We start from the raw sequence: 15,901 nt of genomic DNA, 5'->3' as shown, positions 1-15,901 counted from the left end.
GTATATTTAAGTTTACTTATACATAGGTGTATATGTTCCTGTAGTGTTTAAAGTACTTCTCTTCCTCCTCTTCATCCTCCTTCTCCATCTCTATCGCTATCATCTCCATTTCCTCGTCCTCTTCCTTCTCATTCTCCTTCTCCATCATCATCGTCATCTCCATCTCCTCATTCTTATTCTCTATTTCTATCATCATCATCTCCATCATCTCCTCCTCCTTCTCTTCCTCTCCATTCTCATGGTCCATCTCCATTTCCTCGTCCTCTTCTTTCTCCTTCTCCTTCTCCATCTTCATCTCCATCTCCTCATTCTTATTCTCTATTTCTATCATCATCATCTCCATCTCCATCATCTCCTCCTCCTTCTCTTCCTCCCCATTCTCATTGTCCATCTCCATCATCTCCATCTCCTCCTCCTCCTCCTCATTCTCCATCTCTGTCATCTCCACCATCCTCATCTCTATCTCCTTCATTTCCATCATGTCCTCCATCTCCTTTTCTTCTCTTCATTCTTTCTCCATCTCTGTCATCTCCATCTTCTCCATCTCCTCCTCTTCCTCCAACTCCATCATTTGCATCATCTCATTCTCCTCCTTCTCCTTCCCCTCCTCCATCCTCGTCTCCATCAACTCCCTCTCCTCCTCCTTCCCCTCCTCCATGTCCATCATCTCTATCATCCTCATCCCTATCTCCTTCTTCTTCCTCCATCTCTATCTCCTCCTCTTCTTCCCATCCTCCACCATCCTCACCCTCATCATCTCAATTTCCTCCTGTTCTTATTTCCTATCCTCCATCATCCTCATCATTACCATCTTCTCCCCCTTCTCCTCCTCCATCGCCATCATCTCTGTCATCCTCATCTCTATCTCCTTCTTCCTCCATCTCTATCTCCTCCTCTTCTTACTTCTTCCCATCCTCCATCATCCTCATCATCTCCATCTCCATTTCCATCATCTCAATTTCCTCCTGTTCTTACTTCCTATCCTCCATCATCCTCATCATTACCATCTTCTCCCTCTTCTCCTCCTCCATCGCCATAATCTCTATCATCCTTATCTCCATCTCCATCTTCTTTCTCCATCTCCATCTCTTCCTTCTCCCCCTCCTCCAACTCCAACATCTCCATCTCTATCATCCTCATCTCCATCTCCTTCTCCTTCTTCCTACATCTCTATTTCCTCCTGTTCTTACTTCTTCTCATCCTCCATCATCATTCTCATACTTGTCATCTCCAACTCCATCTCCTCCTCTTCCTACTTCCTATCCCCCATAATCCCTATCTTCTCCCCCTTCCCTTCCTCCATCACCATCATCTCTATATCCTTATTTCCATTTCCGCCTTCTTTCTCCATCTCCATTTTTTCTTCCTCCTCTTCTTTCTTCCCCTCCTCCAACTCCATCATCTCCCTCTCTATCATCCTCATCTCCATTTTCTCCTCCTCCTTTTTTCCTTGGACAGAATGATAGAAAACCATCATGCAGAGGATGGAGAAGGGTATGCGAGAGAGTACGCCGAATATGGGGAAGGTTGCCCGCTTCAGTGGGACTGTACAAGCGACTGTTACCAAGATGACAGTAGTCATCGAGAATACAGGTAAGCTGTTCCAGGTGCCCTACAGGAATCTGGAAGGCCATGGCCATGTATGGCTTCCAGAAGCAAAGACTTGGCCAATGCGACCACCCTCCTCTTCCTCTTCCCTCATAGGCTGAAGAGGCGATCCAGTAGCTCCACCTCTCCCCCTCCGAAAAAGAAGAAGAAGAAGAAATCGGGTCATCGCCGGAGCCGGTGAGTCACCCAGAACAGTGGAGAGTCATAGGCCTCCCACCCAGCATTGAGAGGTCAATCGTTGACTATGTCTGTTTATACCTGTTCTTTCTTCTTAGCAGTCTCTCCTCCAAACACTTACCAGGCCTATCCTTGCTTAGCTTCCCAACTCAAATATGTTCAGAGCTTATGGTAGCCTACAAAGGTGGTCCAGAACCTAGGGATCTATCTGCAGCATTTCAGGGTGGTCTAGTCTTGGGAGAACTTCCTTGATGACATCAACTACCTGGACCAGTCACAGTCTGGCTTCAGGCCTGGCCATGGCACCGAGACAGCTTTGGTCGCCTTGGTGGATGACCTCCACAGGGAGCTGGACAGGGGGAGAGTGACCCTGTTGGTTCTCTTGGACATCTCAGCGGCTTTCGATACCATCGATCATGGTATCCTTCTGGGACGCCTCTCCAGGATGGGCCTTGGGGGCACGGCTTTGTCGTGGCTCCTGTCCTTCCTGGAGGGTCGATCCCAGTTGGTGAAGCTGGGAGACACCTGCTTGGACCCCTGACCTTTGACCTGTGGGGTCCCGCAAGGCTCCATTCTGTCTCCCATGCTCTTTAACATCTACATGAAACCACTGGGAGAGGTCATCCGGAGTTTTGGAGTTGTGCCATCTCTATGCAGATGACACACAACTCTACTACTCTTTTCCACCTAACTCCAAGGAAGCCCCTCGGGTGCTAGACGAGTGCCTGACCGCTGTGGCTGTCTGGATGAGGAGAAACAGGCTGAAGATTAATCCCAACAAGACAGAGGTCCTCCTGGTCGATCGTAAACCAGATCGGGGTATAGGGTGGGAACCTGTGCTAGATGGGGTTGCACTCCCTCTGAAGTCACAGGTTCGCAGTTTGGGGGTCCTCCTGGATTCTTCACTTACATTTGAGGATCAGGCGTTGGTGGTGGCCGGGAGGGCCTTTGCACAACTAAGACTTGTGTGCCAATTGCAACCATACCTCGGGAAGGTGGATCTGGCCAAGGTGGTCCATGCCTTAGTCACCTCTAGACTGGACTACTGTAATGCACTCTACGTGGGGCTGCCCTTGAAAACGGCCCGGAAATTTCAGATGATCCAACGGGTGGCAGCCAGGCTGTTAACGGGCTCCTTACAGGGAGCGGACATCCCTCCTGTTCAAGGAACTCCACTGGCTGCCATTCATCTACCAGACTCAATTCAAGGTGCAGGTTCTTACCTATAAAGCCCTGAACGGTTTGGGAGCCGCCTACCTACGTGATCGCATCTCTGTATACAAACCCACACGATCCCTTCGATCTTCCGGAGAGGCCCTGCTCTCAATCCCACCAGCATCGCAGGCGCGTTTGGTGGGGACAAGGGAGAGGGCCTTTTCAGTGGTGGCCCCTTGACTCTGGAACTCACTCCCTAAAGACATCAGACAGGCTCCAACCCTGGCAGTCTTCAGGAGGAGCTTGAAGACGTGGCTGTTCCAGTGTGCCTTCCCGGAATAATGAAATCCCATAGCACTTTGTCCTCCAAAGCACTTTACATTTCCCTGAGTCTGCTTGTATGCCCTCTACAAACACTAGTGTCACCTTTCGTTCATGGCCCAACATTATTTCCAATTTTAACTCTAAATTTGGCCTTCCCACTGTTTTAATTATGTGTTGCTTTTTTGATAATGTTGTGTATTTTTATTGTCTATGTTTTTAATTGCTTGCATTGTTGTTTTATTGCTTTGGTTGTGTTTGGGCTCGGCCTCATGTAAGCCGCACCGAGTCCCTTGGGGAGATGGTAGCAGGGTACAAATAAAGTTAATAATAATAATAACAATAATAATAATAATAATAATAAATAGAGAACCTAGGGATCTCCCTGCAGCAAATGAAGAATTGCTCTTTACCTTTTGCTTTGTCTGTTTCTTTCCTTCCGACCACAGCAAGAAACGGAAGCCGGGATCAGAACGCAGGTGAGTCACATTCCTTCTCGGAATAGACTTCATATTGTGCATGGATCCCTATTGTGTGTCCTCCATACAATTGTATTTGATGCTTGTGGAACATCTCCATCAGCTAAGAGCAGCATTGTCCAACTGCCACACTAACTGTGGGCATAACATTATGCACGGTCTCCTCAGTGAAGGACCTTGGAGATGTGTATGTGTGTGCAGTGGTCCCTCACTTATCGCGGGTGTTATGTTCCAGGAGCATCCGTGATAAGTGAAATTCCGCGAAGTAGGGACGCTCCCTCCCCTTCCCTCCTCGCCCTCTTTACCTTTCTCTTCCTTCTCCTCCTCGTCACCACCTGGGCCTCTTGCCACCGCTTGGGCCCCACAATGCCTCCTCAAACCAACAACATTTCTGAGAAAGCTTGTTCTGGCTTTGGAAAGGATGCCGCCAATGACAACACACACTAATATATATCCCAGCATTTCCTGGGTGTCATTTGGAGCTCTGCCCACCTACTTTCTCCCTTCGCCAGCTTTGAGAAAATCTTCCTCACAATGCCTCCATGGCAACGTTCTGGCTCTTTCTTTTCTTCCTCTGTTTCCCTCATACCTTCCCCCTCTCTCTTTTCTTTCTTTCTGTTCTTCTTCCCTTGTTTTCTCTCATACAGCTTTCCCACTGTTCTTTCTTTCTTTCCTTCTTCCTTCCTTCTTTCCTTCCTTCCTTCCTTCCTTCCTTCCTTCCTTCCTTCTACCTTTCCTTTCCTTCTCCTTCCCATTCCCCTTCCTTCCTCTTCCCTTCGTTTTCTCTCTCCCTTCCTTTCTCCCACCCGCCTGCCTGCCTCCCTTCCTTCTTTCTCTTTCTTTCCTCCTTCCTTCCTTCCTTCCTTCCTTCCTTCCTTCCTTCCTTCCTTCCTTCCTTCTATCTTTCCTTTCCTTCTCCTTCCTTCCTTTCTCTTCCTTTCTCTTCCCTTCTTTTTCTCTCTCCCTTCCCTTCCCTTCTTTTCTCCCGCCTGCCTGCCTGCCTGCCTTCCTTCCTTCCTTCCTTCCTTCCTTCCTTCCTTCCTTCCTTCTCATTCTCATTCTCATTCTCATTCCCCTTCCTTCCTTTCTCCTCCTTTCTCTTCCCTTCTTTTTCTCTTTCCCTTCCCTTCCCTTCCTTTCTCCCACTCGCCTTCCTTCCTTCCTTCCTTCCTTCCTTCCTTCCTTCCTTCCTTCCTTCCTCTCCTTCTCCTTCTCCTTCTCCTTCTCCCTCCCCTTCCTTCATTTCTCTTCCTTTCTCTTCCCTTCTTTTTCTCTTTCCCTTCCCTTCCCTTCCCTTCTCTTCCCTTCCTTTCTCCTGCCCGCCTTCCCTCCCTCCTTCCTTCCTCCCTTCCTTCCTTTCCTCTCCTTCTTGTTCTTCCTCCCCTTCCTTTCTCTTCCTTTCTCTTCCCTTCTTTTTCTCTCTCCCTTCCCTTCCCTTCCTTTCTCCCACCCGCCTTCCTTCCTTCCTTCCTTCCTTCCTTCCTTCCTTCCTTCCTTCCTTCCTTCCTTTCTTGCCCTCTTCTTATATCTTTCTCCCTTTCTTTTCTCTTCCTTCCTTCCTTTTCCATTCTTTCTTTCCTTTCCTCCCTCCCTTCTCCTCATACACACGTCACTTTTCTTTCCCAGTGACATCACAGTGGGCCACTTCACCTAGTATTTCTCGGGGGGGGGGGGGATCATGGGGCTTCTGAAACTCAACCTTTCTCAATATGTCTGAACTTCCCTTGGTGTTGATCAATGCTTGACCCGTCCTCTTCCTTTCTCAACTGACTGCTCTCTCGCCTTTTTTCTTTGCAGTGGAGATAGCTCTTCCTCGGTCCGGAAGGAAAAGAAGAAAAAGACAGGGAAAAAACACCGGAGGGAGAGGTAAGTCCGTCTAGGTGGGGGCTTCTGTTCTGGAGGATCATTCCTCCCCTTTTCCCTTCCCATCCAGTGCTTTCCTATACTACAACTTCCCTCTCCTCTAGCAGAAGGGTAAATGGAGGAAAGATGGAATAAATCCCGATCCATAAGGGGAGGAGTCTAAGCAAGGTCACTATAGACTCGGACCTAGGAGGGTTTGTTTTGGACTACAAAGCCTCATATCCATCAAAGGATGTTGAGAGGCCCAAAAGTTTAGTATTGTTGGGCCCCCTCTGTCATGGCCCTTTCTTATCAAGTAGCCCCAAAACCTCCAGGATCCTTTCATCCCATCAAACCCTGGAAACAAAAAGATTGTTCAACAGGTTTATTTGATCACATCACCCTGCCGGGTGAACGAGAAAAATGCGCCACACAATACTAAGACGCAGCTCAGTTTCAAAGTCTCCCAGGTTATTTTCTCTAATTTGTGCCTCATCTCTATCTCTTTCTTCGTTCTCTTCTTAGTGTCAGCTGTTATCCCTATTCCTGTGCCTGCTTTTCCTCCAATTCCCCTCTCCCCCGCTTCCTGCTTGTTACTAGGCATTTCCTTTTGAACTCTTCCCTTGACTGAGCTATCTGCTTTAGCTAACCCTCTCTAGCCCTGGCTGGTAGTTTTCCACTATTACCGTAGTCCTAGTCCCTTCAATATCTCCAACTCTTCCAAGGTGGAAGACTGAGTGTTGGGCCTTTGGGTCATATAGAGCCTTGAGCATGAGAAGAAGTCCTATATGCCTCAAAGGCCCTACATTCAACTTTTGGAAGTGTCTTGAGATACCATCAGGTTGGCTGCAAAAGATGGCTGCAAAATGGTTGAAAATCAGAAGTCCCTGAGATGCCTCCAAAGAGTTGGTGCTCAGCTTCGGGCCAGAGCTGTTGCATCATGTTTTCCGTGTGAAAACTTCTAGATATCTCTAGTTCCCCTTCCTTAGGCGATCCCTCGTTGGATGGGTAAGATGGTCTTCCATTATGCATTTCCTTGTGGGTTCGTAGGTGGCTGTGGAGCCCTCTTCTTGACCCGCATCTTCTCCCACAGTGAGGGCATTGGTTTCCAGGTGGAAGGCGGTTCTGGTTGGGGTTGGCTTGACACACCTTCCTCCTGGCATGTTTCTCTCTTTCACCCTCCACTCGTGCCTCCTCGAATTCTGTAGCACTGCTGGTCACAGCTGACCTCCAGCTGGAGCACTCAAGGGCCAGGGCTTCCCAGTTCTCAGTGTCTATGCCAGAGATTTTAAGGTTGGCTTTGAGGCCATCTTTAAATCTCTTTTCCTGTCCACCAACATTCCGTTTTCCATTCTTAAGTTCAGAGTAGAGCAACTGCTTTGGGAGGCGGTGGTCAGGCATCCGGACAACGTGGCTGGCCCAGCGGAGTTGATGTTGGAGGACCATCACTTCAATGCTGGTGGTCTTTGCTTCTTCCAGCACGCTGACGTTTGTCCGCTTGTCTTCCCAAGAGATTTGCAGGATTTTCCAGAGGCAGCGCTGATGGAATCGTTCCAGAAGTTGCATGTGACGTCTGTAGACAGTCCATGTTTTGCAGGCATAGAGCAGGGTTGGGAGGACAATAGCTTTATAGACAAGCACCTTGGTATCCCTACGGATTATCTCGGTCCTCAAACACTCTCTGCTTCATTCGGGAAAATGCTGCACTCGCAGAGCTCAGAGCTCTAGTTTCGAAGAGTTCAAAAATAGGACTTGTAACAAGGGACGGTTTTACCATGGTTGCATCAAGAAGAGAAGCCATTGAAGGGTTGGAGGACAGGGCTATAAGCAAACATTGGAAGGCTTCACATGGACAAACAAAACAGTGGATCTTGCTGGGACATCACCAAACATTGGGGAAATGGCTTTGAAACAGATGAGCATCTCCTCCATATTTTTCTCCCTCTCTCTCTCTGTTTCCATCTTGCTGATTGTGCGCCAGGTCTACATCTGGATCCCGGAAGAAGAGGAGACACAGGTGAGGATGAACAGCCTCCATTCCTCCTTTGTTCTTCTCCAGTTTTCATGGTCTCCCTCCTTCTCTAGGTCCATCTCTGGAGAAGGGGATGGTGCCCGCTTGTGGCCAAAAATATAATAATAGTAAAATATAAAATATATCAATAGTAATAATAATGTGTGTGTACGTAAATATATATCTCAAAATAAAAATGTAATGTTCGTTTGTGGGATTAACAGAACTCAAAAACCACTGGACGAATTGACACCAAATTTGGACACAAGACACCTAACAACCCAATGTATGTCCTTCACTCAAAAAAATGATTTTGTCATTTGGGAGTTGTAGTTGCTGGGATTTGTAGTTCACCTACAATCAAAGAGCATTCTGAATCCCACCAACGATGGAATTGAACCAAACTTGGCACACAGATCTCCCATGACCAACGGAAAATACTGGAAGGGTTTGGTGGGCAGTGTCCTTTGGTTTTGGAGTTGTAGTTCACCTACATCCAGAGAGCACGGTGGACTCAAACAATGATGGATCTGGACCAAACTTGGCACAAATATTCAATATGCCCAAATGTGAACACTGGTGGAGTTTGGGGAAATAGAATATTGACATTTGGAAGTTGTAGTTGCTGGGATTTATAGTTCACCTACAACCACAGAGCATTCTGAACCCCATGAACAATAGAATTGGGCCAAACCTCCCACACAGAACCCCCATGTGGGCCACAGCAACGCATGGCAGGGGACAGCTAGTCTATATAAATAAAAATGTAATGTTTGTTTGTGGGATTAACAGAACTCAAAAACCACTGGATGAATTAACACCAAATTTGGACACAATACACCTATCAGGCCAACGAGTGACCATCACTCATAAAAACACTGGCAAACACAGCAGAAGGGACTTTAAAAGCCAACCCCCCCCCCCCCAAATACATTATAACACATGCACAAAACCACATATAAACACAAACACACATATATACACATATATACAAATATATACACACATATATGCATATATACACACACAAAACACATATACACAGAAAGGGGGAAGGAAGGAATGAAGGAGAGGAGAGAAGGAGGGAGAGAAAGAGGGAAAGAAGGAGAGTAAGAAGGAACGAAAGAAAGGTAGAGAAGGAAGGAGAGAAGGAAATAAAAAGTGAAAGAAGTAAGGAAAGAGAGAGGGAAGCAAGGAGAGAAGGAGGGAGGGAGGGAGGAAAATGGAACCAAAGAGCAAAGGAAGCAAGGAAAGAAACAGCTAGAGAAGGAAGAAAGAAGAAGGGAAAGAAAAAGAGGGAAGGAAGGAAAGAGAGAAAGAAAGGAAAGAAAGAGGGAGGGAAGGTTGGCCACAGCTACGCGTGGTGGGTACAGCTAGTATAGATAGATAGATAGATAGATAGATAGATAGATAGATAGATAGATAGATAGATGTAATGTTCGTTTGTGGGATTAACATAACTCAAAAACCACTGGATGAATTGAGACCAAATTTGGACCCAATACACCCATCAGGCTAACAAGTGACCATCACTCATAAAAACACTGGAAAACACAGCAGAAGAGACTTAAAAAGCCAAAAAACAAAAATTACATTACAATGTGTATGTATTAATAATAATAATAATAATAATAATAATAATATATTTTAATAATTTTCATTCATTTCCCACCTCTCCTCGGAGAGCTCAGTTTAAGCCGAGACGAGAGCCAGTATTCCAACAACCCACAAAACTCCATCCAAAACCTAGTTTTTCTTTGGACTCTGGCTCTTCTATTGTGTATTGCTTTCCCTTGGTGAAGACTTTGAAAATATCGATTCTTCCGATCCGCTGCAACTGGCAGCAAAGGTTGTGGAAGATCCTCCTTCTGGGTTCCATAAAAGATTCTGGAAGTTGGGGTTCTCTTTTTCCTTCTGTGTTCAGTTTTCCGCTCTCTCTCTCTCTTGTAGGTCCAGGAGTCCCAAGAGCAAACGGAAAGAGAAAAACAAAGACCGGAAAAGGTGCGTTCCTTCTAAGTTCCCCCTTCAAACTGTGCAGGGAGTGACCACACTGGCTTCAACCTACTCCTAGTTTACTACAGGAGACCCACTGCATCAATGGGATGATGATGATGATGATGATAATAATAATAATAATATACTTCATATTCCACCCTATCTCCCTGAGGGGATTCCGGGTCGACTATAGCACACATATACGGCAAACATTGTGGGGTTTTTCAGGCTATATGGCCATGGCCTAGAGGCATTCTCTCCTGACATTTTGCCTGCATCTATGGCAAGCATCCTCAGAGGTAGTGAGGTCTGTTGGAACTAGGAAAAAGGGTTTATATATCTGTGGAATAACCAGGGTGGGACAAAGGACTCTTGTCTGCTGGAGCTAGGTGTGAATGTTTCACCTGACCACCTTGATTAGCATTTGATAGCCTGGCAGTGCCTGGAGCAATCTTTTGTTGAGAGGTGATTAGATGTCCTTGTTTGTTTCCTCTCTGTTGTTGTGCTGTTCTAATTTTAGAGTTTTTTAGTACTGGTAGCCAGATTTTGTTCATTTTTATGGTCCCTTTCTGTTGAAATTCTCCACATGCTTCTGGATTTCAATGGCTTCTCTGTGTAGTCTGACATGGTGGTTGTGAGAGTGGTCCAGCATTTCTGTGTTCTCAGATCATATGCTGTGTCCAGGTTGCTTCATCAGGTGCTCTGCTATGGCTGACTTCTCTAGTTGGATTAGTCTGCAGTGCCGTTCATGTTCCTTGATGCGTGTCTGGGCAATGCTGCGTTTGGTGGTCCCTCTGTAGACTTGTCCACAGCTGCATGGTATACGGTAGACTCCTGCAGAGGTGAGAGGATCCCTCTTGTCCTTTGCTGAACGAAGCATTTGTTGGATTTTCTTGGTGTGTCTGTAGACAAACCAGGACATCTAATCGTCTCTCAACAAAAGATTGCTCCAGGCACTGCCAGGCAATGTAATGCTAATCAAGGTGGTCAGTTGAAATATTCACACCTAGCTCCAGCAGACAAGAGTCCTTTGTCCCACCCTGGTCATTCACAGATATATAAACCCATTTTCCTAGTTCCAACAGACCTCACTACCTCTGAGGATGCTTGCCATAGATGCAGGCGAAACGTCAGGAGAGAATGCCTCTAGAACATGGCCATATAGCCCGAAAAAACCCACAACAACCCAGTGATTCCGGCCATGAAAGCCTTCGACAATACATTCCAATTAAACAATTCAACTATTATTTAATTGTTTAATTGGAATGTATTCCGTTAAACAATTAACTAATTAACAATTCCGTTAAACAATTAACTAAGACAGACAGTACATAAACAGAGGTGAAGTCTTTCCATCTTTTTCCATCTCTGGTATCTGGAGGCTGTTCTTGACTCCGGCCACAAGGTGGTGCTGTCGCTCCATCTTTGTTGTCTTTAGACACTCTCCCAATCAAATTGCCAACATGTCCGCATGGGTGCTTTTTATTACCTTCCTGCCAAAGCGGTACCTATTTATCTACTCACATTGCTGTTTTCAGGTGAGCAGAAGCTGGGCTGACAATTGGGAGCTCACCCCAAACCGGGCTTGAACTGTCGACCTTTCGATCAGGAAGATTTTCTGCAGCTGGTGGTTTAACCCGCTGTGCTAAAGCCCGGCCCTTTAGGGAATGGTGTTAAGAATACTTAACTATTCAATAAGTTTTCCTGGCAAGACCATATTGTGCAGCCACCAAAAAGGCCCTGCTGCTAGGCCTTCCCTGGCTCTTCAATGCCTCCGTGCTCCTCTCCGTCCCCTTCCAGGTCCCACAGCGAGTCTTCGACCCGGCGGTCCCACCGACGCAGCAGCTGCAGCTCACGCAGCACCTCTCTCTCTTCCAACTACAGCAACTGCAAGTCAACCAGCAGGTAAGCTCGCCCTCATGCGATTACACGATTCAATACAATTTTTGGTCCTAGGTTATCAATCTCAAGTTTCAGAACAATTCACCAATTTATTGATTTTTTTAGATTTTTTAAAGTTTTTACCATAACATTTTTTTAAATAAGACAAACCGTAAGAGAGGGTTCTGGGAATTGCAGTCGCCATTGTGTCCATTCTCAACCAATCAGAGCATGGACACGTTCACTTCCTAGAAGATGTATTATCGAAAGTGTTCACCCATCCAACTCTGTGATTTGAGAGATGGTGAACAGCTGCGTATGAAGGTCAACCTGGACCCACGGAAGAAGGAACGACCCTCTTTCTCTGTCCGTTTTTCCCCCGCAGATTGAGCCCTGGCTACAGAGAGGGAGGCCCGAAGGCCACCAGTCCCCGGTCCAGCCGTAGCCCGTCCTCGTCCTGCACCGGCCACAGTCGATCGGCCACCCCGCACCAGAACGGGCACAAGGGCGGTGCCCAGAACGGACGCCACAGCCACGGGGCCCTTGCGGAGAGAAAACAGGAGGTACGGACGCTTCCGTCTCCGTTTCGGTTCAACCCCGTCCTTCCTTCCCCAGAGACGCCCGTCCTTGCCCGTCCCATCACTCCCTTCTTCCAAGATTCACAAAGAATGGGGTCTCTCGATTCCTATGGAGACCCTCCCTTTCTCCCTGCCCTTCTGAAGAGCCTGGGAAAACTAAACATTGGGGAGGATGCTTACATCCCTCCAAAATCATTTATTTTTCCACGCGCTACATTTCCTCTCCCCCTTTCCCTTTGTAAGACTGGGGAGAGAAGGGTTGTGGTTTCGCCGAGGTTATGGCTTACCATGAAATGTGGGGTGTATGTCCCGAACGTCCCTATTGCTCACGCTGCCATTTTTAAATACCTCCCTCCAAGTCAGCAGCTTTCGCATTGAGTACTCTCAAGGTTCAACCCCCAAACAGATTTAGGAGAAACCCACTGATTGCTAGAGGCCAGGAGATAGGACGATGGGAAGCGTAGCTCTCCAAGGTCCTGAATTGTATTCCTCCATGAGTTTAGCACCTTGGAGAGCTCCTTTGGAGCAGAAAAGAGTGGGTTGCCCCTCTGACCTAGAGGCTGCCAATTGATATGGGATCTAGGGGCCACCTAAGGTCGGGGCCCCCTTCAAAGGAGCTCTCTAAGATGCTGAATCCAATTCAGAACTTCGGAGAGCTCCTTGGGAGGCAGAATTCAATCCTAGTCCTGAATTGTATTCTTCCATGAGTTCAGCACCTTTGAGAGCTCCTTTGGAGCTGAAAAGAGTGGGTTGCCCCTCTGACCTAGAGGCTGTCAACTGATCTGGGATCTAGGGGCCACCGAAGGTCTGGGCCTGCTTCAAAGGAGCTCTCTAAGGTGCTGAAACTGGTTTGGAATCTGGTTCAGAACTTTGGAGAGCTCCTTGGGAGACTGAATTCCATCCTGGTTTGGAAATGAGTGGTGGGGCAGTTCCAAATCTCAGATTCAAATTCCAGCTCAGTATGAAATCCCATTGGATGAGCCTAACATGCCATCACAGTCCAGCCTCAGAAAACCCTGTGATAGCTTCAGCATAGCTCAAAAATGTCTCGAATCACCCAACAAATGGGTATTTCCCTATTGGGTTGTGCTCGTAAAAAGCTGGCACTGGTGAATCCATTCAAGTTCTGTGCCCGCTTCAAAGGAGCTCTCAAAGGTGCTGAAACTAGTTTGGAATCTGGTTCAGAACCTCGGAGAGCTCCTTGGGAGGATGAATTCAATCCTAGTTTGGAAACGAGCGGTGAAGTAGCTCCATATCTCATGTTGAACTAAAGTTCTCAGTGTTTCAAAGGAGCTCTCAAAGGTGCTGAAACTAGTTTGGAATCTGGTTCAGAACCTCGGAGAGCTCCTTGGGAGGATGAATTCAATCCTAGTTTGGAAACGAGCGTTGAGGTAGCACCATGTCTCATTTTGAATGAAAGGAGTTCTCAAAGGTGCTGAAACTGGTTTGGAATCTGGTTCAGGACCTCAGAGAGCTCCTTTTGAGGATGAATTCAATCCTGATTTGGAAATGATCAGTGGAGCAGCTCCAAATCTCAGATTCAAATTCCAGCTCGGTATGAAATCCCATTGGACGACCCTAACATGCCACACCATCCAGTCCTAGAAAACCCTGTGATGGTTTCAGCATAACTATATGTCTCGAATCACCCAACAAATTGACATTTCCCTATTGGGTTGTGCTCGTAAATAGTGGATGCTAGAATAGTCACTCAAGGTTGGGGCCCATTTCAAAGGAGCTCTCCAAGGTCCTGAAGCTGGTTTAGAATCTGGTTCAGAACCTCGGAGAGCTCCTTGGGAGGCTGGATTCAATCCTGGTTTGGAAACAAGCGGTAGGGCAGCTCCATATCTCAGATCGTACGGAAGTTCCCACTAATACCCAGAATTGATCTAGCACTCATTGGGATTATCAACGCCACAAATTGTCCCGTTCTTTTTCCACCTGATCAGCCCCCTTTCCTTTGGGTATTGACGACTGTGGCGGGTGCTCTTTGACGAGACTTCTCTTTCTTTTTTTTCTTTTTTTGCCGGAAAAAATATTATTATTATTTTTAATCCCACTCTGTGTTTTTCTTTAGCCTCCCGTCTGAAAGGTAGTAACGTAAATGTTCCATTTTCTTCTTTGGCAGAAGCAGGGAAAGGTGGGTTGGGGCGGGTGGCCGGAGGATATGAGCCTTTTGGATCCCCGTATTTCTTTCCCATTTCTTCCTTTTTGTAATGTACAGAAATGCAAACTATCCCTCTCTTTTTCTCTCTCTCTCACTCTCAAACTTTCTCTCAATCTTTCTCTCTTTCCCCTCTCTTTCTACTTCTTCTTCTTCTGTTGTCGTATGGATCTAGAATATATGATTTCTTCTTCTTCTTCTTCTTTTCCCCTTTTTATTTTTATACTGGGGTTCGTATGTGTGTGTGTGTGTGTGTGTGTGTGTTATTGTGGAATCTTCCCAGCTGATTTAAGAAATGCACTGGCATCTCACTTTGAAATTCTTTACAATCGTTGAACTTTGTCGTCTGTTGAGATTTCGCGTTTAAAAGGGAAGACAACGGTCCCAACGAAAGCGGATTCCAAACCCAAACTCTTCCATAGAAGTGGTTGAAACAACTTCTTGGAAAACCCCCAAATGAACCCAATTGATCGATCGATCGATCGATTGTGTTCCCAATATTGAAAACTATTTTTAGTCATCAATCGCTCCGCCGTTACACAATAGAGTTGTAACACGATGGCGACCCTTACATTAATGCGGTAAGAGTGCCATATCGACTGCGTATATGACCAAACTCCATGTAAATAATTCACTCCTGGACCCCGCAATCCATAGAGTTGTGTCGGAGGACCAAGAGAATCCTATGATAAGTTCTGCAGGAAGGATACCCATCAAGCAATCTGAACGAATGAAGCTGAATTTGACTCCTCAAGTTGACTTCCCTTTTAAATAAACCGTTTCTATTCTCTTGTCCTCTTTTCATGCCGGTTGGCTTCCTATATGGTTTCCTTTCTCTGCTATGCCCTCACCTTTTCTTACCTCCCTTCCTCCTTTTTTTTCTCCTTCTCTATCTATTTCTTCTCTCTTTCTCTCTCTCATTACACACTACAACTCCCTTTTCTTTTGATGGGGTCACTTCTAAACTCTGACACAAACAGACCCCCACTTCCCCGAAATATATATATATTTCTCTTGAACATATTTTGCTTTCATCTTCTGCTTTTCTTGCATGCTCTTTGGGAGGTTTTTCCTTTGAAAAACAATGCTAAATGTTACATAGAAATCTTTATATTTATATATACATATTTATATATTCCTTTTCTTTCATTTTTTTCCAATGGCTGCTGCTATGTAGACAACTGGGGGGAAACAGATCTCTTTACATACAATTGATAGAGAGGTGAAGGAAAATCAATATCAATAAAAAATCAATTGGCCTCAATGGCAAAATGGCGAGATGGGATTTGAGTAGCAAATGATTTCTGAAATATGAGGGTTGACTTCGAAAACATGAGGGTAGATTGTGAAAAGATGAGGGTAGAATTTGAAAAGATGAGGGTTGTTTTCCAAAAGACAAGGGTAGATTTCCAAAAGACGAGGGCAGATTTCCAAAAGACAAGTGTTGATTTCAAAAAGACGGGTGTTGATTCTAAGAAGACGAGGGTAGATTTCCAAAAGACGGGTGTTGATTTCCAGAAGACGAGGGTTGATTTCCAGGTGATGAGGGTAGATTTCCATAAGATGAAATTTCCAAAAGACGAGTGTTGATTTCCAGAAGATGAGTGTTGATTTTCAGAAAATGAGGGTAGATTTCCAAAAGACGGGTGTTGATTTCCAGAAGACGAGGGTAGATTTCCAAAAGAAGGGT

General features: G+C 46.1%; 1 protein-coding gene across 3 annotated transcripts in view; it reads left to right on the top strand.

The window, feature by feature from the left end:
- Positions 1-15,901, top strand: part of SRRM3 (serine/arginine repetitive matrix 3) — an 84,831-nt gene that overhangs the window by 47,577 nt on the left and 21,353 nt on the right. For all 3 annotated transcript variants that reach the window (XM_067472165.1, XM_067472167.1, XM_067472166.1), the window contains exons 5-12: positions 1,459-1,593; positions 1,705-1,785; positions 3,711-3,740; positions 5,538-5,606; positions 7,564-7,599; positions 9,544-9,594; positions 11,389-11,493; positions 11,855-12,032. In XM_067472165.1, coding sequence (XP_067328266.1) covers positions 1,459-1,593; positions 1,705-1,785; positions 3,711-3,740; positions 5,538-5,606; positions 7,564-7,599; positions 9,544-9,594; positions 11,389-11,493; positions 11,855-12,032 — 685 coding nt within the window. The remainder of the gene's footprint in view (positions 1-1,458; positions 1,594-1,704; positions 1,786-3,710; positions 3,741-5,537; positions 5,607-7,563; positions 7,600-9,543; positions 9,595-11,388; positions 11,494-11,854; positions 12,033-15,901) is intronic.

This window comes from Anolis sagrei, chromosome 11 (genome assembly GCF_037176765.1).
Source record: "Anolis sagrei isolate rAnoSag1 chromosome 11, rAnoSag1.mat, whole genome shotgun sequence".
Classification (NCBI taxonomy): Eukaryota; Metazoa; Chordata; class Lepidosauria; order Squamata; family Dactyloidae; genus Anolis; species Anolis sagrei.
The sequence above is the reverse complement of the archived record's forward strand: the minus strand, read 5'-3'. Positions and strand labels throughout refer to the sequence as shown.